At 45.4% G+C, this 22,591-nt stretch overlaps 1 protein-coding gene across 1 annotated transcript in view; it reads left to right on the top strand.

Moving 5' to 3' along the window:
* The window catches only part of LOC140719266 (cytochrome P450 3A29-like), a 131,471-nt gene extending 109,652 nt beyond the window's left edge, over positions 1-21,819 (top strand). Inside the window, exons 13-14 of the mRNA XM_073033771.1 lie at positions 1,401-1,563; positions 21,503-21,819. Of these exons, the coding sequence (XP_072889872.1) occupies positions 1,401-1,563; positions 21,503-21,577 (238 nt within the window). The 3' untranslated portion in view covers positions 21,578-21,819. The remainder of the gene's footprint in view (positions 1-1,400; positions 1,564-21,502) is intronic.
* The last annotated feature ends 772 nt before the right edge of the window (positions 21,820-22,591 follow it).

Below are 22,591 nucleotides of genomic sequence, written 5' to 3'. Positions count from 1 at the left end.
CTCACAACCCTCTGTGTAAAAAAACTTACCCCTGATGTCTCCCCTAAATTTCCCTCCCTTAATTTTGTACATATGCCCTCTGGTGTTTGCTATTGGAGCTCTTGGAAACAGGTACTGACTATCCACCCCATCTATGCCTCTCATAATCTCGTAGACCTCTATCAAGTCCCCTCTCATTCTTCTATGCTCCAAAAGAGAAAAGTCCCAGCTCTGCTAACCTTGCTTCATATGACTTGTTCTCCAAACTAGGCAACATCCTGGTAGATCTCCTCTGCACCCTCTCCATAGCTTCCACATCCTTCCTATAATGAGGTGACCAGAATTGAACACAATACTCTAAGTACGGTCTCACCAGAGATTTGCAGAGTTGCAACATGACCTCTCTACTCTTGAACTCAATCCCCTTGTTAATGAAGCCTAGCATCCCATAGGCCTTCTTAACTACCCTATCAACCTGCGCAGCGACCTTGAGGGATGTATGGATTTGAACCCAAGGTCCCTTTGTTCATCCACACTCTTAAGTAACTGACCATTAATCCTGTACTCAGTCTTCTGGTTTGGCCTTCCAAACTGCATCACCTCACACTTGTCTGGATTGAACTCCATCTCCATTTTTCTGCCCAACTCTGCAGCCTGTCTACATCCTCTTGTAACCTTTGACAACCTGCAGCTCCATCTACAACTCCTCCAATCTTCGTGTCATCCACAAACTTTCTCACCCATCCTTCTGCCTCTACATCCAGATCATTTATAAAAATCACAAATAGCAGGGGTCCCAGGACAGATCCCTGCGGCACTCCACTAGTCACCGACCTCCAGGCAGTATACTTTCCTTCCACAACTACCCTCTGCTTTCTTCCTTTAAGCCAATTTTTTATCCAAACAGCCAAAGTTCCACTGAACCCATGCCTCATGACTTTCTGGATGAGTCTCTCATGAGGGACCTTGCTAAATGTTTCTTGCTAAAGTCCATGTTATCCACATCCACTGCCCTACCCTCATCAATTTCTTTTGTTACCTCTTCAAAAAACTCAATCAGGCTCATGAGGAACGATCTTCCCTTCATAAAGCCATGTTGACTATCCATGAGAGAACTGTACTTCTCCGAATGCTTGTAGATCCTATCCTTAAGAATCCTTTTCAGTAGTTTGCAGAACACCAACGTAGGACTCACCGGTCTATAGTTCCCAGGTTTCTCCCTATTACCTTTATCAATGGGGACATGGTGAATTTCATTAGCTTTCTGAGGAAGTAGAGGGGCTGGTGTGCTTTCTTGGCTGTGGTGTGGTGGACTAGGTTTAATTGCTGTAGTAATTCCAAATATCCTGAGGAGAGGAATTTCTTCTTGTTGGGTCCTATACCACCAGACCATTGATTTACCATTTTTTAAATGTGTATAGGTTCACCAGAGAAGAGGAGGACACTCGCAATCCTCATTGCTACCTGCCATTTGGTCTTGGACACCTGGGCTTTGTTGGGAGTGAATTCTGCATTATGATGATGAAGGTTGCCATGGTGACAGTCCTCGGCTCCTATAGGTTTTCCTGTTGCTCTGAGACCCCTGTGAGTATCCACATCTCAGAGTGAAGCAGAATATCGGATAGCATCCATCAATGTTACTGATGAGACAAGTTCGATGTAGATTTATTATCAAAGTATGTATATGTCACCATATACTGTACCACCTTGAGATCCATTTTCTTGTGGGCTTTTACAGGAAAATAAAGAAATATAATAGAACTTATGAAAAACTATACGAAAAATTTAAAGAGCATCTTGATAGAGATGTAGTTCAAAGTGCTTTATAATGGGATAAAAGTACAAACAAAAAGATGATCAAAAATAAAAATAATCATGCAAATAAAAGATGAAAAGATGTTAGTTACAAGCAAAGTTAAATAACTAGGTTTTGACCTTGTGTTTAAAAGTATCAGTTGAATCTGCATCCCTTATAGTTTTATGTATTGAATTGCAAGTTTAGGAGCGTACCTGCCAATTATCCTTTGAAGGAGATTGTGTAAACTTAAGATACTGGCAGAAGAAGAACTGAGAGCTCAATCAAGATTCTAAAACTAAAATGATTCTGTGATATATCCTGGTCCCAGACCATATAGATCTTCAAAAATAAGTAGGAAAACATTTAAATCAATTCTAAAAGATACAGGAAGCCAATGCAGAGTAAGTAGGCAGGAGTGACCCTGGTTGTGGTTAAAAGTCTAGCAGCAGCGTTCTGAATTAGTGAAAGTTTGTCAATGGACTGCTTTGGAAAGCCAGTAAAAATTGCATTTCTAGTCTATTCGATTTTAAGGTGAGAATTAGTTTTTCAGCATTGTTATGTGACAGAAACAAACACACCTTTGGAATATTTATTAAGTGTTCAAATGCTACTCTGGTCACTTTCTTGGTGTGGGATTTGTAATTCAATTCTGAACACTCAGGCTAATTCTGATTTTACAAGGGGAGCCAAGTTCCCAAGTTTATCAAGTTTATACATAACAAAGACTGACTAACAGTGAATGTGCAAAAGAAGACAAGCTGAAGAAAAAAATAAAAAATGTAAGTAAGGAACACTGAGAACATGAGTTGAAGAGTCCTTGGAAGTGGTCTACAGGTTGCGAGGTCAGGTCAGCTTTGAGTTAAGTGAAATTATCCATGCTGGTTGAGGAGCCTGATGGTTGTAAGGTGATAACTGTCCTGTACCTGGTGATGTGGAGCCTAAGTCTCCTGGTCCTCTTGCCTGACAGTAGTTGTGAGAAGAGAGCATGGCCTGGATTGTGGGGATCCTGCTCTCTTGTGGCAGGGCTCCTTATAAATGAAGTTTACATCCGTAAGCAAGGTTCCATCAGTCCGGCATGGAGATGTTGGCTTCTTGTTCTTTTGAAGTCACTGAATGGTAAAATCCAGTTAGGGAAGAGACAGAAAAGAAGTGAGAAAGTATTGATCTTTATCTCGATAGACAGGTCAAGCCAAGTGGCCATTTGCCTCAAGTTGAGATCTTGAGTCCCAGAATACTTCATGTCAATCCAACCCTTCATATCTGTTGTGGGGGGGGGTGGGGGGTGGACTCCTCATTTCTCCAGAGCAGCATCCAAAATACTGGAGGAACTCAACAGGTCAGGCAGCATCTACAGAGAAGAATAAACATTTGATGTTTCAAACCATGACCCTTCATCAGGAATGGAAGGGGAAGGGGGATGCTGCCAGGATAAGAAGATGGGGAGAGGGGAAGTAGTACAAGCTGGCAGGTGATAGGTGGGATCAAGTGAGGGGGAAAATAGGTTGGTGGGGTAGGGGGTATGAAGTGAGAAGCTGGGAGGTGATAGGTGGAAGAGGTAGAAAAGGACTGAAAAATAAGGAATCTGAAAGGAGAGGAGAGTGGACCATGGGGGAAAGGGAAGGAGGAGGGGAGCCAGAGGGAGTTGATGGGTAGAAGAGGAGGAGTAAGAAGGGAACCAGAATTAGGAATGGAAAATGAAAGAAGGGCAGGGGAGAGAAATTACCCAACTAGAAAATCTTGCGGTTATCATTGATTAGATACACAAGTGTGAGGCTTTCCATGCCGAAGGATTCATGTTTGACATTCATCACCCTCAAAGCAGTTGTCACAAAGTGGTTGGCATAATGCTATGACATAGTGAGTTCAATTCCTGCTGCTGCCTGTAAGGAGTTTGTATGTTCTCTCTGAGATTGCATGGGTTTTCTCCATATGCTCCAGTTTCCTCCCACATTCCAAAGACGTATGGGTTGGTAATTTAATTGGTCACATGGGTGCAATTGGGCAGTGCTGGCTTGTTGGACTGCCAAATCATAAATTAAGAGACACTGCAGATGCTGGAGGTCCAGAGTAACATGCACAAAGTACTGGAGGAACCCTGTGGGTCAGGCAATATTTATAGAGAGGAATAGAGTTGTGTTTTAGCTCGAGACTCTTAATCTGGTCTCAAGGCCCTGTTATCATTCTGGATCTCCAAGCAGAAATAAAATAAAATGTAGCCACAGATCTGTGCTTCCCCATTGCTCTGACCCTCCATCCCTCACTCTTCTCACTAGAGGATGTTTAGGCAGGGTGATTGAGTATTTAGACCCAACGAGGATAAAGGAACGGTGTTATATTTCTGAGGCAGCAATTTAGAGGGAGTGGTATGAGAGGCAATGTTTCCATATCTCCTCTACTTGATTCCCTCTCAGTGAAGGAACAGTGGCATATTTGCTTCTGGTGAGAGGGGATAAGTGCATCCCTTCCCAGCAACACCCTACAGAGGAGTTGAAGGTTGGTTTTGGACCTTGTGATCCGATGAGGGAGAGACCCTCAACATATCTAAGACATACTTAGAAGCACTTGAATCACTGGGGTGTAGAAAGTGACAGATGAAGTGCTGATAAATTGGATTAGTATCAAAATCAAAAAGTAAAATTTATTATCAAAGCACATATATGTTACTGTATACTACCCCAAGATTAAATTCCTTGCTGGTATTTACAGGAAAATAAAGATATACAATAGAATTTACAAAAATTATTCATACACAAGTGACAAGTAATTAATGCACAAAAGAAGACAAATTATGCAAATAATAATAAAAAAATCCTGGGAACATGAGTCTGCAGTTTGTAGAATCAGCTCAGAGTCGACTTGAATAAAGTTGTCCACTCTGGCTGAAAAGCCTGATGATAGTGAGGTAATAACTGTTCTGAGCATGGTGACATGGAACCTAAGTCTTCTGTAGTCCGTCCCAATGGTATTTGCAAATTGATAGCATGGCTGGGATGGTGGGGGTCCTTGACGAGGGATGCTGTTGTCTTGTGGCAGCACTTCTTGCAATTGTGCTCAGTGGTGGGGTGGGGGCATGCAGTTTACTGTGATGAATTGGGCTGTATCCTCCACTTTCTGTAGACTTTTCCTTTCCTAGGCATTGGTGTTGCCATACCAGGCAGTGAGGCAACACGGTAGGATATTCTTTTCCCATCACCCTTAATTCCCCTACACTGCAAAAATCTATCCAACTTTGTCTTAAATATATTTACTGATGTAACCCCCACTGCATTGGGTAGAGAATTCCACAGATTCGCCACCCTCTGGAAAAAGGAGTTACTCCTCATCTCTGTCCTAACCTTACTCCCCCAAATCTTGAGGCTATGTTCCTTAGTTCTAGTCTCACCTATAAGTAGAAGCAACTTTCCTGCGCTATCTTATCTATCCCTTTCATAATTTTATATGTTTCTATAAGATCTCCTTTCTGTCTTCTGAATTCCAGCGAGTACAATCCCTTGTCATAGTCTAATCCCCTCACCTCTGGAATCATAGAAGCATAGAAGACACATAGAAAGCCTACAGCACAATACAGACCATTCAGCCCACAATGCTGGGCCGAACATGTACTTACTTTAGAAATTACTGAGGGTTACCTATAGCCCTCTATTTTTCTAAGCTCCAAGTACCTATCCAGGAGTCTCTTAAAAGACCCTATCGGATCAGCCCATTCCATGCACTTACCACTCTCTGCATAAAAAACTTACCCCTGACATCTCCTCTGTACCTACGTTTAAGCACCTTAAAACTGCCCTCTCATATTAGCCATTTCAGCCCTGAGAAAAAGCCTCTATCCACATGATCAATGCCTCTCATCATCTTATACACCTCTATCAGGTCACCTCTCATTCTCTGCCCCTCCAAGGAGAAAAAGCTGAATTCACTCAACCTATTCTCATAAGGCATGCCTCCCAATCCAGGCAACATCCTTGTAAATCTCCTCTGCACCCTTTCTATAGTTTCTACATCTGTAGTTTCTATAGTTTTCTGTAGTGAGAACCATAGAACACTACAGCACAGTACAGGCCCTTCAGCCCTCCATGTTGTGCTGACCCATATAATCCTTAAAAAAGGTACTAAACCCACACTACCCCATAACCCTCCATTTTTCTTTCATCCATGTGCCTGTCCAAGAGGCTCTTAAATACCCCTAATGTTTTAGCCTCCACCACCATCCCTGGCAAGTCATTCTAGGCACTCACAACCCTCTGTGTAAAAAACTTACCCCTGATGTCTCCCCTAAACTTCCCTCCCTTAATTTTGTACATATGCCCTCTGGTGTTTGCTATTGGTGCCCTGGGAAACAGGTACTGACTATCCACCCTATCTATGCCTTTAATATTCTTGTAGACCTCTATCAAGTCCCCTCTTCTTCGCTCCAAAGAGAAAAGTCCCAGCTCTGCTAACCTTGCTTCGTATGACTTGTTCTCCAATCTAGGCAACGTCTTGGCAAATCTCCTCTGCGCCCTCTCCATAGCTTCCACATCCTTCCTATAATGAGGTGACCAGAATTGAACACAATACTCTAAGTGCTATCTCACCAGAGATTTGTAGAGTTGCAACATGACCTCTCTACTCTTGAACTCAATCCCCCTGTTAATGAAGCCTAGCATCCCATAGGCCTTCATAACTACCCTATCAACCTGCGCAGTGACCTTGAGAGATGTATGGATTTGAACCCCAAGGTCCCTCTGTTCATCCACACTCTTAAGTAACTGGCCATTAATCCTGTACTCAGTCTTCTGGTTTGTCCTTCCAAAATGCATCACCTCACACTTGTCTGGATTGAACTCCATCTGCCATTTTTCTGCTGAAATCTGCAGCCTGTCTACATCCTCTTGTAACCTTCGACCACCTATAGCTCCATCCACAACTCCTCCATCTGGTGAGGTGACCAGAGCAGAACTCCAATTAGGGTCTGACCAGGGTCCTATATAGTTGTAACATTACCTCTTGGCTCTTAAACTCATTCCCATGTTTGATGAAAGCCAATGCACTGTATGCCTTCTTAACCACAGGGTCAACCTGCGCAGCAGCTTTGAATGTCGTATTGACTCGGACCCCAAGATCCCACTGATCCTCCACACTGCAAAGAATCTTACCATTAATGCTATGTACTGCCATTGTATTTGACCTACCAAAATGAACCACCTCACACTTATCTGGGTTGAACTCCATCTGCCACTTCTCAGCCCAGTTTTGCATCCTATCAATGTTCTGCTGTAACCTCTGATAGCCCTTCACACAATCCACAACACTCCTAACATTTGTGTCATCAGCAAATTTACTAGCCCATCTCTCCACTTCCTCATCCAGGTCATTTATAAACTTCACAAAGAGGAGTGGTCAGCAATCTCTTCCCTCACCTCCCACAGTAGCCTGGGGTATATCTTGTCTGGTCCTGAAGACTTATCCAACTTGATGCTTTCCAAAAGGTCCAATACATCCTCTTTCTTAACATCTGTATGCTCAAGCTTTTCAATTTGCTGTAATTGCCAAGATCCTTTTCCATAGTGAATACTGAAGCAAAGTATTCATTAAGTACCTCCACTATCTCCTCCGGTTTCATACACACTTTTCCACTGTCACACTTGATTGGTCCCATTCTCTCACATCTTATCCTCCTGCTCTTCAAATACTTGTAAATTTCCTTGGGGGTTTCTTTAATCCTGCTCGCCAAGGCCTCCTCATGGCCCCTTCTGGCTCTCCTAATTTCATTTTAAAGCTCCTTTCTGCTCGCTTTATTATCTTCTAGATCTCTATCATTACCTAGTTTTTTGAACTTTTCTTCTTGACTAGATTTTCAGCAGCCTTTGTACACCCCGGCTCCTGTAGCCCAGCATCCTTTCCTTGTCTCTTTGGAATGTACCTATTGCAGAACACCACACAAATATCCCCTGAATATTTGCCCTATTTCTTCCATACGTTTCCCTGAGAATATCTGTTCCTAGTGTATGCTTCCAAGTTACTGCCTGATTATCTCACATTTCCCCTTACTTGTCCTAACTTGTCTGTTCATATCCCTCTCCAATGCTATGGTAAAGGACGTAGAATTATAGACTATCTCCAAAATGCTCTCCTGCTGAGAGCATAACTATTCAGTTTCAGGTGTAACTGTATAGAAACTGCATGAATGCCATTCAGAACCATGGAATACTCAAAATTAAGCTGAATTCTGGAAGCTGCCACATAGTTGAGAGACCTGACACCTGAACAGGTTCATTTCCCAATACCAGATCAAGTACAGCCTCTCCTCTTGTAGGCTTATCTACATATTATGTCAGGAAACCTTCCTGAACACACCTAACAAACTCCATCCCATCTAAACCCCTTGCTCTAGGAAGATACCAATCAATATTTGGGAAATTAAAATCTCCCACCACGACAACCGTGTTATTATTACACCTTTCCAGAATCTGTCTCCCTATCTGCTCCTTGATGTCCCAGTTTCTATTGCATGATCTAACCCCTTCCTTTTTCTAACTTCCACCCACAGAGGCTCCGTAGACAATCCCTCCATGACTTCCTCCTTTTCTGCAGCCGTGACACTATCTCTGTTCATGAGTGCCATGCCCCACCTCTTTTGCCTCCCTCCCTGATCTTTCTGAAACATCTGTAGCCTAGCACTCTAAGTAACTAATCCTGCCCCTGAGTCATCCGAGTCTCTGTAATGGCCGCAACATCATAGCTCCAAGTACTGATCCAGGCTCTAAGCTCATCCACTTTGATCTTTGCATCATAAATGGGGACGGGAGAGGTTCTGGAGGATTGGAGGGTTGCAGATGTTGTTCCCTTATTTAGAAAAGGGAGTAGAGATAGCCTAGGAAATTATAGACCAGTGTGTCTTAACTCAGTGGTTGGTAAGTTGATGGAGGAGATCCTGAGAGGCAGGATTTATGAACATTTGGAGAGGCATAACATGATTAGGAATAGTCAGCATGGCTTTGTAAAGGGCAGATTGTGCCTTACGAGCCTGATTGAATTTTTTGAGGATGTGACTAAACACATTGATGAAGGAAGAGCAGTAGATGTAGTGTATATGGATTTCAGCAAGGCATTTGATAAGGTACTCCATGCAAGGCTTACTGAGAAAATAAAGAGGCATGGGATCCAAGGGGACATTGCTTTGTGGATCCAGAACTGGCTTGCCCACAGAAGGCAAAGAGTGGTTGTAGACAGGTCATAATCTGCATGGAGGTCGGTCACCAGTGGTGTGCCTCAGGGATCTGTTCTGGGACCCTTACCATTTGTGATTTTTATAAATGGCCTGGATGAGGAAGTGGAGGGATGGGTTAGTGAGTTTGCTGATGACAGAAAGGTTGGAGGTGTTGTGGATAGTGTGGAGGGCTGTCAGAGGTCAAATGTGATGTCAGAATATAGTATTAAAGTAAGACTCTTGGCAGTTTGGAGGATCAGGGGGATCTTGGGGTCCAAGTCCATAGGATGCTCAAAGCAGCTGCGCAGATTGACTCTGTGGTTAAGAAGGTGTATGGTGTATTGGCCTTCATCAATCATGGAATTGAATTTAGGAGCCGAGAGGTAATATTGCAGCTATATAGGACCTTAGTCAGACCACACTTGGTGTACTGTGCTCAGTTCTGGTTGCCTCACTACAGGAAGGATGTGGAAGCCATAGAACGGGTGCAGAGGAGATTTACAAAGATGTTGCCTAGATTGGGGAGCATGCCTTATGAGAATAGGTTCAGTTAACTCAGCCTTTTCTCCTTGGAGCGAAGGAGAATGAGAGGTGACCTGATAGAGGTGTACAAGATGATGAGAGGCATGTGGATCGTGTGGATAGTCAGAAGCTTTTCCCCAGGGCTGAAATGGTTGCAACAAGAGGACACTTAAAGTGCTGGGGAGTAGGTACAGAGGAGATGTCAGGGGTAAGTTTTTTACTCAGAGAGTAGTAAAATAGAGGGCTATATGTAAGCCTAGTAATTTCTAAGGTAAGGACATGTTCAGCACAACTTTGTGGGCCGAAGGGCCTGTATTGTGCTGTAGGTTTTCTATGTTTCTATGATGCTTCTTGCATTAAAATAGACACATCTTAAACCATTGGTCTGAGCGTATCCCTTCTCTATCACCTGCCTATCCTCCCTCTCCAAGTTTTCTCTATTTGTGAGCCAACTGCTCCTTCTTCTGTCTCTTCAGTTTGGTTCCTACCCCTTGCAATTCTAGTTTAAACTCTCCCCAATAGCCTTAGCAAACCTCCCAGCCAGAATATTGGGCCCCCTCAGATTCAAGTTCCTTTTGTACAGGTCACACCTGCCCCAAAAGAGGTCCCAATGATCCAGAAATCTGAATCTCTGCCCCCTGCTCCAATCTCTCAGGCACGCATTTATCCTCCACCTCACTCTATTCCCATACTCACTGTTGCCTGGCATAGGCAGTAATCCAAAGATGATTACCTTTGAGGTCCCGCTTCTCAACTCCCTTAGTCTGTTTTTAGGACCACCTTCCTTTTCCTACCTCTGTCGTTGGTCTCTAGTCTGCATTGCCATTTCATCATTGCAGATCTATTTCCCTTTCCACCCCATTCTCCTTCCTTTGCCCATAACCTTTCACATCCTGACTAATCAAGAATCTATCAACTTCTGCCTTAAATACACCTAATAATGTGGCCTCCACAGCCACCCTTTGCAATGAATTCCACAAGTTCATCATCCTCTGCTGAAGGAAATTCTACCTCATCTTCGTTTTAAATCGATATCCTTCTATTCTGAAGCTGTGCCCTCTGCCCTAGACTTTCCCACAGTAGGAAACATCCTCTCTATCTATGCCTTTGAACATTCAATAGGTTTCAATGAGATTCCTCCCTCATTCTTCTAATTTCCAGTGCGTACACAGCCCAGAGCCATCAATTACTCCTGGTAACCATTTTATTCCTGGAGTCATTCTCGTGAACTTCCTCTGAACCCTCTCAAATGTCAGTACATGCTTTCTTAGATAAGAGGCCCAAAACAGCCCAGCATACTCTAAATGAGTCCTCACCAGTGCTTTATAAAGCTTCAGCATTACATCCTTGCCTTTATATTTCTAGTTTTCTCGAAATGAATGCTAACATTGCATTTGCCTTTCTCACCACCGACTCAACCTGCAAATTAACCTTTGGGGAATCCTGCATGAGAACTCCCAAGTCCCCTTGTAAATCAAATTTTTGAATTTTGTCCTTGTGTAGAAAATAGACTATGCTTTTATTCTTTCTACCAAATTGCATGACCATTCACTTCCCAGCACTTCTGCCACTTCTTTGCCCATTCTCGTAAACTGTCAAAATCCTTCTGCAACTTCTCTGTTCCTTCTACACTATCTGCACCTATGTTTGTACTGTTTGCAAACTTCGCCACAAAGTCACTGATTCTCTCATCCAGTCATTGACATACAATGTAAAAAGAAGTGGTCCCAACATTGACCCCTGCCTAACACCAATTTTCACCAGCAGCCAATCAAAAAAGGCTTACTTTATTCCTACTCTTTGCCTCCTGCCAATCAGCCAGTGTTCTATCTTTGCTAGTATTTTTACTGTAACACCATGGGCACTTATCTTGTCAAGCAGTCTCAAATGCAACACCTTGTCAAATGTCTTCTGAAAATCCAAGCATACAGTTTCTCCTTTGTCAATCCTGCTTGTTATTTCCTCAAAAAATTTTAACAGATGTGTCAGGGAAGATTTCTCCTTGAGGTAACCATGCTAACTTTGGCCTGTTTTATCATGTGTCTCTAAGTACCCTGAAACCACATCCTTAACACAACATGTTTGCTGTTGTGTGCTGGGGCAGCAGCTGAGGGTAGCAGACACCAACAGAATCAACAAACTCATTCGTAGGGCCAGTGATGTTGTGGGGGTGGAACTGGACTCTCTGATGGTGGTGTCTGAAAAGAGGATGCTGTCCAAGTTGCATGCCATCTTGGACAATGACTCCCATCCACTCCATAATGTACTGGTTAGGCACAGGAGTACATTCAGCCAGAGACTCATTCCACTGAGATGTAACACTGAGCGTCATAGGAAGTCATTCCTGCCTGTGGCCATCAAACTTTACAACTCCTCCCTCAGAGTGTCAGACACCCTGAGCCAATAGACTGGTCCTGGACTTATTTCCACTTGGCATGATTAACATTATTATTTAATTATTTATGGTTTTATATTGCTATATTTCTTCACTATTCTTCGTTGGTGCAGCTGTAATGAAACCCAATTTCCCTCGGAATCAATAAAGTATGTCTGTCTGTCTGTCTGTTAACAATCAAATCCAACATCCTCCCAACCACTAAGGTCAGGCTAACTAGCCTATAATTTCCTTTCTTCTGCCTCTCTCCTTTTTTGAAGTGTGGAGTGACATTTGAAAATTTCCAGTCCTCTAGAAGAATGCCAGAATCTATTGATTCTTTAAGGATCATTTCCAATGCCTCCCCAATCTCTTCAGCTACCTCTTTCAGAACCTTTGGGCTGTAGTCCATCTGGTCCCGATAACTTTACTGCACCCTGCTATCGCAACATGCTGCACAATGCTTCTTACCTGGATGGTGTGAATGTGCACCCATTACTGTATAATATTAGAGTAATTGTTGCACTGCCAACTATCAGTGTGAACTTGGAAATATTGTAAATCTTGTAATCTTTGACTTGTAAACCTTGTACATTTTATTTTTAAGGTAACTTATTTTCTTTCTTACTTTTCTTCTAGTATTTGTAAATCTGTGCACTTGTAATTCTACTGTGACACTGTAATTTCCTTTCGGATCAATGAAGTATTTATCTATCTTATCTACCTTAAGACCTTCCAGTTTTGTGGTAAACTGTGTATACCTGTTTGGACACGACCCTCTGCTGACTGCTTCTGTGGCTCCTCCCACAGACTCCTGTATAAAGGCGATTGGAGGCACTGCTCCCCCCTCAGTCTCCGAGATGCTGTGCTCCGTTTTGCTTCTAATAAAAGCCTATTGTTCGCTTCCCGTCTCTGAGAGTTATTGATGGTGCATCAATTTTATTAGCAGCAATTTTAAAACATGGAGACCATTTTACGACCTGACAGATTGGATATTGACCCACAATCTCCGGAAGCCGGCATCGCTTTTGAACTCTGGCTTGCATGCTTCCAATCCTACCTGGAGGAGATTCGTGTGACCGAGCCTGCCTCGATGCACAAAATTCTCCTCTCCAGGGTCAGTCCGCGGGTCTACTCCCTGATCAGGTACCTGCCGACCTACCAAGGGGCACTGGATGCCCGCAAAAGACAGTACCTGCGGCCGGTGAACACCGTCTACGCAAGACATCGCTTAGCGACACGGTGGCAGTGGGTCGGAGAGTCGAGCGCTGAGTTTGTCCGGGCCTTACAGACACTCATGTGGGCCTGCGACTGCAGGGGACTGATGGTGGAACAGCATGCGGAGCTGCTAGTAAGAGACGACTTTGTTACAGGGATCAGGTCAGTGTACGTGCGCCAGCGGCTGCTGGAACACGCCGATCTTACCTTACAGTCGGCAATCGAGCTGGCCGACACACTGGAGGCTGCTCTGCACAACGCTGACGCTGTCCAGGCGCGCAATCTCCCTGCCGGCCCCGTGGACGCTGCAGACCCCGCAACCCGCCGGCAAATCGACCTCGGCTGCTGCCAGTCGCAAGTCTGCGCAGTGTTACTTCTGCGGACTTGAAAAGCATCCCGGAAATGCTGCCCGGCCCGAGAAGCTACCTGCTCCAGCTGCGGAAAGAAGGGCCACTTCGCCAAGGCCTGTGAGTCCAAACCACGAGCGGGGTTGAGCAGCGCTGCACGCAAGGCATGGGGGTCGCCATCTTGGTTGCCGCCATCTTGCCTGCTCATCTCGTGCGAGGCATGGTGCCGGCCATCTTTGTCGACGCCACCTCACCTCGCCTCCGACCCACGGGTGCTTACCGGGCACCATGACAGCGATGCAACTCTGGCCTCCGTGACCCTCGACCAAAGTGCTCCACACCAGCTCGCAAGGTCAATGATGGACATCCTGGTGGAGGGGCACAGGACTAGCTGCCTGTTTGACACGGGCAGCACTGAGAGTTTTATTAACCCAGACACGGTGCAACGCTCTGGAGTTGTGACACGGCCGGTAAGCCAGAGGGTCACCATGGCTTCTGGGTCGCATTTCACAGACATCCGGGGGGGGGGGGGGGGGTTGTGTAGCGACATTGGTGGTGCAGGGCACAGAATATTGGAACTTTGCGTTACTGGTCATGCCTCAACTGTGTGCCCCTGTGCTATTGGGGCTCGACTTCCAGAGCCACCTGAAAAGTGTGACAATGGAGTATGACAGGCCCCTCTCACCAATCACTGTCAGGAATCCTCAGTTCTGTGGGACTTCGTCACATACCCCACTACTGACCACACACACACACCGACCCGCACATCCCACCCAACACCATGCCAACGGCCGCGCTACTGACACCACTTGCAGCCTCTCCACCCTCAAGATCCCTCCCCCACCGCTGTTCACCAACCTGACCCCCGACTGTAAACCCGTGGCAACTAAAAGCAGGAGGTACAGCGTGGGGGACAGGGCCTTCATTAAGTCGGAGGTGCAGCGGCTGCTCAGGGAGGGGATCATTGAGCCAAGCACAAGTCCTTGGAGGGCCCAGGTGGTCGTTGTTCGGACCGGGCAGAAAAATAGGATGGTCGTGGACTATAGCCAGACCATGAATAGGTTCACGCAGCTTGATGCTTACCCCCTACCCCGCATCGCAGATATGGTTAATCAGATAGCTCAGTACAAGGTGTACTTGACCATAGAACTGAAATCTGCTTACCATCAGCTCCCCATCCGCCCAGAGGACCGCCCCTACACCACCTTCGAGGCGGGCGACAGGCTCTATCACTTCCTGCGTGTCCCCTTCGGTGTCACGAATGGTTTCTCTGTCTTCCAGAGGGAAATGGACCAGATGGTGGACCAGTGCCAACTGAAGGCCACGTTCCCATATCTGGATAACATCACCATCTGCGGTCACGACTAGCAGGATCATGACACCAACCTCCAACGATTTTTCCAAGCGGCCAAAGCTCTTAACCTCACCTATAACAGGGACAAGTGTGTGTTCAGAACCACCCGACTTGCTATCCTTGGGTATGTCGTGGAGAACGGGGTCATTGGTCCTGACCCCGACCGTATGCTGTTGGAACTCCCTCTTCCCACCACCCTCAGAGCCCTCAGATTGTGCCTGGGCTTCTTTTCCTATTACGTCCAATGGGTCCCTCATTACGCAGACAAGGCCCGCCCCCTGGTCAAGTCCACCGCATTTCCCCTCTCAGCCGAGGCCCACACGGCCTTCAGCCGCATTAAAGGGGACATTGCCAAAGCAACGATGCATGCGGTGGAGAAGACCATTCCCTTCCAAGTAGAGAGTGACGCCTCCGACTTCGCGCTGGCTGCTACCCTCAATCAGGCAGGAAGGCCGGTAGCATTCTTCTCTTGTACCCTTCAAGGCCCTGAAATTCGGCACTCCGCGGTGGAGAAAGAAGCCCAGGCCATAGTGGAAGCTATTAGGCACTGGAGGCACTATCTCGCCGGCAAAAGGTTCACCTTGCTGACCGACCAGCGCTCAGTTGCATTCATGTTCAGCAACCAACAGCGGGGCAAAATCAAAAACGATAAAATTTTGAGGTGGAGAATAGAACTCTCCACCGACAACTATGACATCCTGTACCGGCCTGGAAGGCTGAATGAGCCCCCTGATGCCCTATCACAGGGAGCTTGTGCCAGCGCGCATCTTGACCGGCTATACGCCCTCCATGTAGATCTTTGCCACCCGGGGGTCACCCGACTTTACCATTTCGTGAAAGCCCAGAACCTGCCTTACTCCCTTGAGGAAATCAGGACGATGACCAGGGACTGTCAAGTCTGCGCTGAGTGCAAACTGCACTTTTACTGTCCTGAAAAGGCGCAACTTATCAAGGCCACCCGCCCCTTTGAGCCACAACAGAAAAGATTATTGCATCTTTTGCAGGCGGGGCAAGTTTTCAAAGATCGATTTGTCACAAGCCTATCTGCAAGTGGAGATTGAGGAGTTAAGCAGAAAGTTCCTCATAATTAACACTCACAAGGGACTGTTCCAGTATAATTGTCTCATTTTTGGTGTCACATCAGCTCCAGCAATTTGGCAAAGAGCAATGGACCAAGTGCTTCAAGTTATCCCAGGAACACAATGTTACCTTGATGACATCATAGTGAATGGTAAAAATGATGAAGAACACTTCCAGAACCTAGGGAAAGTGAGTACCAGGCTGAGTGAGTATGGTCTGCAAAGAGAGAGAAATGTGAATTTTTCAAGAACAAAATCTCATATTGTGGACATGACATTGACAAGCATGGCTTACATAAGTCACAAGAGAAGATTGAAGCAGTGCTACAAGCACCCAGACTGGAAAATGCGTCACAACTCAGGTCATATTTGGGCCTTATAAACTACTCCCAAATATTGCTACAGTACTGTGCCCATTCAATGCACCACTGCAGACAGGAGCAAAGTGGGAATTGTCAAAAGATGTGAAAAAACATTCTAGTAAACAGAGACTAATAACATCTGATGAACTGCTCACCCATTGTGACCCATAACTGTCCATCAGACTGGTATGCGATGCATCCCCTTAAGGCAATGGTGCCGTTTTGTCACACATTATGAAAGATGGATCTGAACGCCTGATTGCTTTTTTTCAAGATCACTGACGGATGCAGATCAATCTTAGTCTAGTATGGGGAATAAAGAGCTTCCACCACTACCTGTACGGACAAAAGATTACACTAGTGACAGATCACCAGCCCCTTGTGTCCATTTTCAATCCCAGGAAGGGAATTCCAGTGATGACTGCTATCCAGTTACAACATTGGGCACTATTCCTAGGAGCCCACTACTAAGACATAGAGTTCAAGGATATCAAACAACACAGCAATGCTGATGGCTTGTCACGTCTTCCACTGTTGGCAGCTGAAGAAGGAGAGTCTTCATACTGCGACCCAACAGAAGTGTTTCATATTGCATTGACGGACCAGTTGCCAGTAACAAATTCCAAAGGGAAACAAGGAGTGAGCCGACATTGTCAAAAGTCTATGAAATGATGGCCAGCTCATGGTAAATTTGTTTCCAGAGTTCTCAGTGAGATCAGACCAACTGTTGGTATGTCAAAGAGTGCTGATATGTGGATCTTGTGTTGTGGTTCCCTCTAAGCTGTGCACCAAAATGTTAGAAAATCGGCATGAAGGACACCTGGGTACAGTCAAGATGAAGAGTCTCTCCTGGAACTATATGTGGTAGCCAGAGATAGATGAACAGATTGAAAACTTGGCCAAAAGCTGTTCAGGATGTCAAAAAGTTCAAAATGCACCCTCACAAGCACCTTTACACCCGTCTTCACCATGGCAAAGAGTACATATTGACTTTGCTGGGCCATCCATAAGTCCATGTTTCTGATGACTGTGGATGCTCATTCGAAGTGGCCGGAGGTTATACCAATGAAGTCAACCACCTCAGCAAAGACTGCCTCTGTTCTGAGGACTATCTTCACCAGAAACGGCTTACCCCAACAAATTATGAGTTACAACGGACCACAATACATGTCAGAAGAATTCTGACTGTTCATGAAGAAAAATGGCATCAGACATTTCAAGTCAGTTCCTCACCACCCACCAATGAATGGGTTAGTTGTCCAAACCTTCAAGAAGTCCATTAAAGTGATGGGCAAGGAGGACATTTCTCTACAGCACAAGGTGGACAACTTCCTTTTTGTGTATCATAACTCTGTTCATGCAATGACAAATCAAACACATGCAATGCTGTTCATGAACAGGAACCTGAGATCTCACACAGACCTCCTGAAACCAGATCTATGGAGGAAAGTGCAGAATAAACAATTCAACCAGTTGCCAAGTGAAGTAGCAAGGAGCTTCAAGGTTGGACAAGAAATCCTAGTGCATGATTACTGAGGAAACGAGAGGACCCCTGGTAAGATAGCTATAAGAATTGGAACACTGATGTACACAGTGGATGTTGGCGATCAGACACGGAGATCTCATAGAACCATAGAACCACCATGTTCTAACATTGCAGCACAGAAACAGGCCTTTTGGACCTTCTTGGCTGTGCCAAACCATTTTTCTGCCTAGTCCCACTGACCTGCACCTGGGCCATATCCCTCCAAACCCCTCTCATCCATGTACCTGTCCAAGTTTTTCTTAAATGTCAAAAGTGAGCCCGCATTCACCACTTCATCTGGCAGCTCATTCCACACTCCCACCACTCTCAGTGTGAAGAAGCCCCCCCCCCATGTTCCCTTTAAACTTTTCCCCCTTCACCCTTAACCCATGACCTTTTTTTTGTCCCCTGCTCTCAGTGGAAAAAGCCTGCTTGCATTCACTCTATCTATACCCATCATAATTTTATACACCTCTATCAAATCACCCCTCATTCTCCTATGCTCCAGGGAATAAAGTCCTAACCTATTCAACCTTTCTCTGTAACTCAGTTTCTCAAGTCCCGGCAACATCCTTGTAAACCTTCTCTGCATTCTTTCAACCTTATTAATATCCTTCCTGTAATTTGGTGACCAAAACTGCACACGATCCTCCAAATTCAGTCTCACCAATGTCTTATACAATCTCACCATTACATTCCAACTCTTATACTCAATGTACCAAAGGCCAATGTACCAAAAGCTTTCTATACAACCCTATCTACTTGTGAAGCCGCTTTTAGGGAATTATGTACCTGTATTCCCAGATCCCTCTGTTCTACTGCACTCTTCAGTGTCCTACCATTTACCTTGTATGTTCTACCTTGGTTTGACCTTCCAAAGTGCAATACCTCACACTTGTCCACATTAAACTCCATCTGCCATTTTTCTGCCCATTCCTCCAACTGGTCCAAATCCCTCTGCAAGCTTTGAAAATCTTCCTCACTGTCCACTACACCTCCAATCTTTGTATCATCAGCAAATTTGCTGATCCAATTTGCCACATTATCATCCAGATCATTGATATAGATGACAAATAACAATGGATCCAGCACTGATCGCTGTGGCACACCATTAGTCACAGGCCTCCACTCAGAGAAGCAATCCTCCACTACCACTCTCTGGCTTCTTCCATTGAGCCAATGTCTAATCCAAGTTACTACCTCTCTAAGATTAGACACGCCCTCTAATCTGTTCTGCCGAAGCACTTCTCTAATATTTTCCCTGACTAGCAAAGCCACACCTTTATCCCTCTTCCTCTATCACGTCTGAAACATCGGAACCCTGGAACATTGAGCTGCCAGTCCTGCCCCTCCTGTAGCCAAGTTTCAGTAATGGCTATGATGTCATAATTCCACGTGTCAATCCAGGCCCTCAGCTCTTCTGCCTTTCCCACAATACTCCTCGCATTGAAATATACACACCTCAGAAGATTATTACCACCACACACAACCTTACTATTTGTGACTTTGCATGAACTACTAACATCATTTATTTTTACCCCCGTTCCACTATCTACTCTGGCACTCTGGTTCCCATCCCCCTGCAAATCTAGTTTAAACCCTCCTCAATAACACTAGCAAACCTCCCAGCAAGTATATTGGTCCCCTTGTAGTTCAGGTGTAACCCATCTCTCTTGTATAGGTCCCACCTGCCCCAGAAGAGGTCCCAATGATCTAGAAATCTGAAACCCTGCCCCCTACACCAGTTCCTCAGCCACCTGTTCATCTGCCAGAGCATCCTACTCTTACCCTCACTGGCACGTGGCACAGGCAGCAATCCGGAGATTACTACCCTCGAGGTCCTGTTTTTCAACTTCCTACCAAGCTCTCTGTACTCACTCTTCAGGACCTCCTGACTCTTTCTACCTATGTCATTGGCACCGATGTGTACCATGACATCTGGCTGATCACCTTCCCACCTCAGAATGCTGTGCAGGCGATCAGAGACATCCCTGACCCTGGCACCCAGGAGGCAACAAACCATCCGGGAGTCTCTGTCATGACTGCAGAATCTCCTGTCTGTACCCCTGACTATGGAGTTCTCTATCACTACCACTCTCCTCTTCTTCCTCCCTCCCTCCTGCACTGCAGAACCAGACTCAGTGCCAGAGATCCGGCTGCCGCAGCTTGTCCCAGGTAAGCCATCCCCTCCAACAGTATCCAAATCGGTATACTTGTTTTGGAGGGGAATGGCCACAGGGGAACCCTGCACTACCTGCCGTTTCCTCTTCCCTCGCCTGATGGTAACCCAATTACCTGTGCCCTGTTCCTTAGGTGTAACCACCTCCCGGAAGCTACTATCTATAAACTGCTCAGTCTCCCAAATGATCTGGATGGTCATACAGCTCCAGCTCCAGTTCCCTAACGCGGTCTGTTAGGAGCTGCAGCTAGATGCACTTCCTGCAGGTATTGTTGTCGGGGTCACCAGAGGTCTCCCTGACTTCCCACATCCTGCAAGAGGAGCATTCCATCATCCTGCCTGGCATATTCTCTAGTCTGAACAAAAGAAAAAAGAAGACAAACATAAACTTACCGGAACCTACCCTTGCCTCTGCCTGTTTCTTGCCGAAGCCTGATTGAGCCAAAGCCGTCCTACTCCGACTCAGTCCACTCCAATGATAGCTGCTGTATATAGCAGTCTTTCTTTTAAACCTTGGCTACATCACGCGCCTGCGCAGTCTAGCCTCTTCCCCTATCAGTTAAAGACCAGAAAAATGAGCTTCCCTCCGCGATGCTTCAATCTTCCACTCTCAGCCTCTTGCTTCGATTGAAAAGACCATTGAAAGTTTTTCTCCTCCTTTTAAACCTCGGCGTGCTACCACGTGGACCAGATACCGGATGCTCAACTGAAGAACACACCTGAGCCGATTGCATCCTACAAGATGGATGCATTACAGCCACCGGACTTACCTGCCAGTGATGAACATGTCATTAATAGCAACGTGACATGGGAAACCAAGAACATTGTCTCATACAAGACACCTACTAAACCTGATGCCACTCCACAGGTCCAGAGTCACTACCCTGAAAGAAACAGAGCGCCGCCCGAAAGACTGAACCTTTAGAACGGTGAAGTTAGTTGTGGACTGTTAACGTGAAAGCATCTTTATATGGAATATGGGTTTATGGAAGGGAAATTGAATGTTTTGTACATATACAGTTTTATGTTGCATTAATCTAACATATAGATCTATTTAATTTAGTGCAATGATTCACCCCCCCTTAGCACTACATTATTGATCTGTTGTCTACACACACACACACACACACACACACACACACACACACACACACACACACACACACACACACACACACACACACACACACACACACACACACACTCACACTCACACAAATAAGTGATCTGTAATTGCAAAGACACAACACCTTCTTTCTGATGTCACTTACATGGGCAGATCCTAAGATACGAAAATACCAAGAAATTTAAAGCTACCTACAACTCCCCATTTCTGATCCCAGAGGAGGGCTTGATCATGGTAGTCTGGTTGGCTGTTTGACAGACAGCAAGGAAGAGTGAGCTGAAGGGCCTATTATGGTGCTTCATGATGCTATAGCACATATCCTGTAAATGCATACTCTATAGTAAAAAGATATATGTACTCCTGGGAAACCTGAAGTCTCTGGTGTGTATGTTTAAGGAATAAATGGATTAAGCTTAAATGCTTTACATCTTGTTCTACTTTTCTCGACAGATGCACCTTGAAATTGAGACATTGGGCACAACCCGGTCCAAAGAGCCCATCACACTCCAGATAAACCTGCCATAGTACAAAGGAGAAATCTGAGCTATCTTCTCCATGGTGACCTTCTCTCAGTAATACTGGAAAGCTTAGGGACAAGGCAATGTCTGAGAAGATGCTTGTTGATCGTGTGGCTGACTGGAAATTTTCTCCATTACACTGAATGTCCAAGGATCAAGAAGAGTATCACAGTCACAACAGAGAGACAAATGCCCTGGGCAGAAGACTTCAAGGATTAGATGATCTGTAGATTTCTGTAAATAAAGCGAAGTAAGGTGTTTTATGAAATCTGTAACACATTTTATTGAACTCCAAAACCTACACAAAGTAAGTGCACTGAAAGCCTTTTATGTAATAGCGTCATCACTTCAGACCAGCCACTTAAAGCAAAGCCCCAACTCAATGTCAGTGGTTGTGAGTTATGTACATTTCTCCCAGTTACGTTACCCTACACAGGCCCCCCCCCCCCCACAGAATTCACTAACCCGGCATTGACGCCTGTCTGGAGCCTGGCTCTGGTCTTGTGTTCCATGGGTGGAGGAATAACAGGTGCCTATGGCTCGTCCAGACACACATTGACATGCTCATGGTCATATCTTGACGGAGAGGCATGACAGTGGAATCCTCTAAGCCGGTTTAAGGTGATCTATTGAAGTATATTCAGGTTTACCCCTCTTATCTGTGATAAGAGTCTTTTCTCTCCATTCCAAAAGATGGAACAGGCCATCTCAAGGAGGCTTACAGGGATATTGGTGTGCATTATGGTTTGTGAAAACTAGGTGGAATGTAGATCAACAAGTACCCAAGAGTGCTGTATGCAATGATGGGGATTTGAATTTACTGAGGAGGGTGGAATGCTGTTGAGAGGCTGACCAAGCTGTCGTGGCTTCAGGAGTGAGATCACTTGGCACTCATAATGGCTGCCCCTATACCAACACAGCCACAGACGATTGCAGGTCCTCTTCTGGAGCTGTCCTGAGCCCCAGCAGGACCCATGGGAGACAAACATGCCCACACTCATGGGTCAGGGAAGCCCTCAGA

The sequence above is a fragment of the Hemitrygon akajei genome, chromosome 31 (genome assembly GCF_048418815.1).
Source record: "Hemitrygon akajei chromosome 31, sHemAka1.3, whole genome shotgun sequence".
NCBI lineage: Eukaryota > Metazoa > Chordata > Chondrichthyes > Myliobatiformes > Dasyatidae > Hemitrygon > Hemitrygon akajei.
The sequence above is the reverse complement of the archived record's forward strand: the minus strand, read 5'-3'. Positions and strand labels throughout refer to the sequence as shown.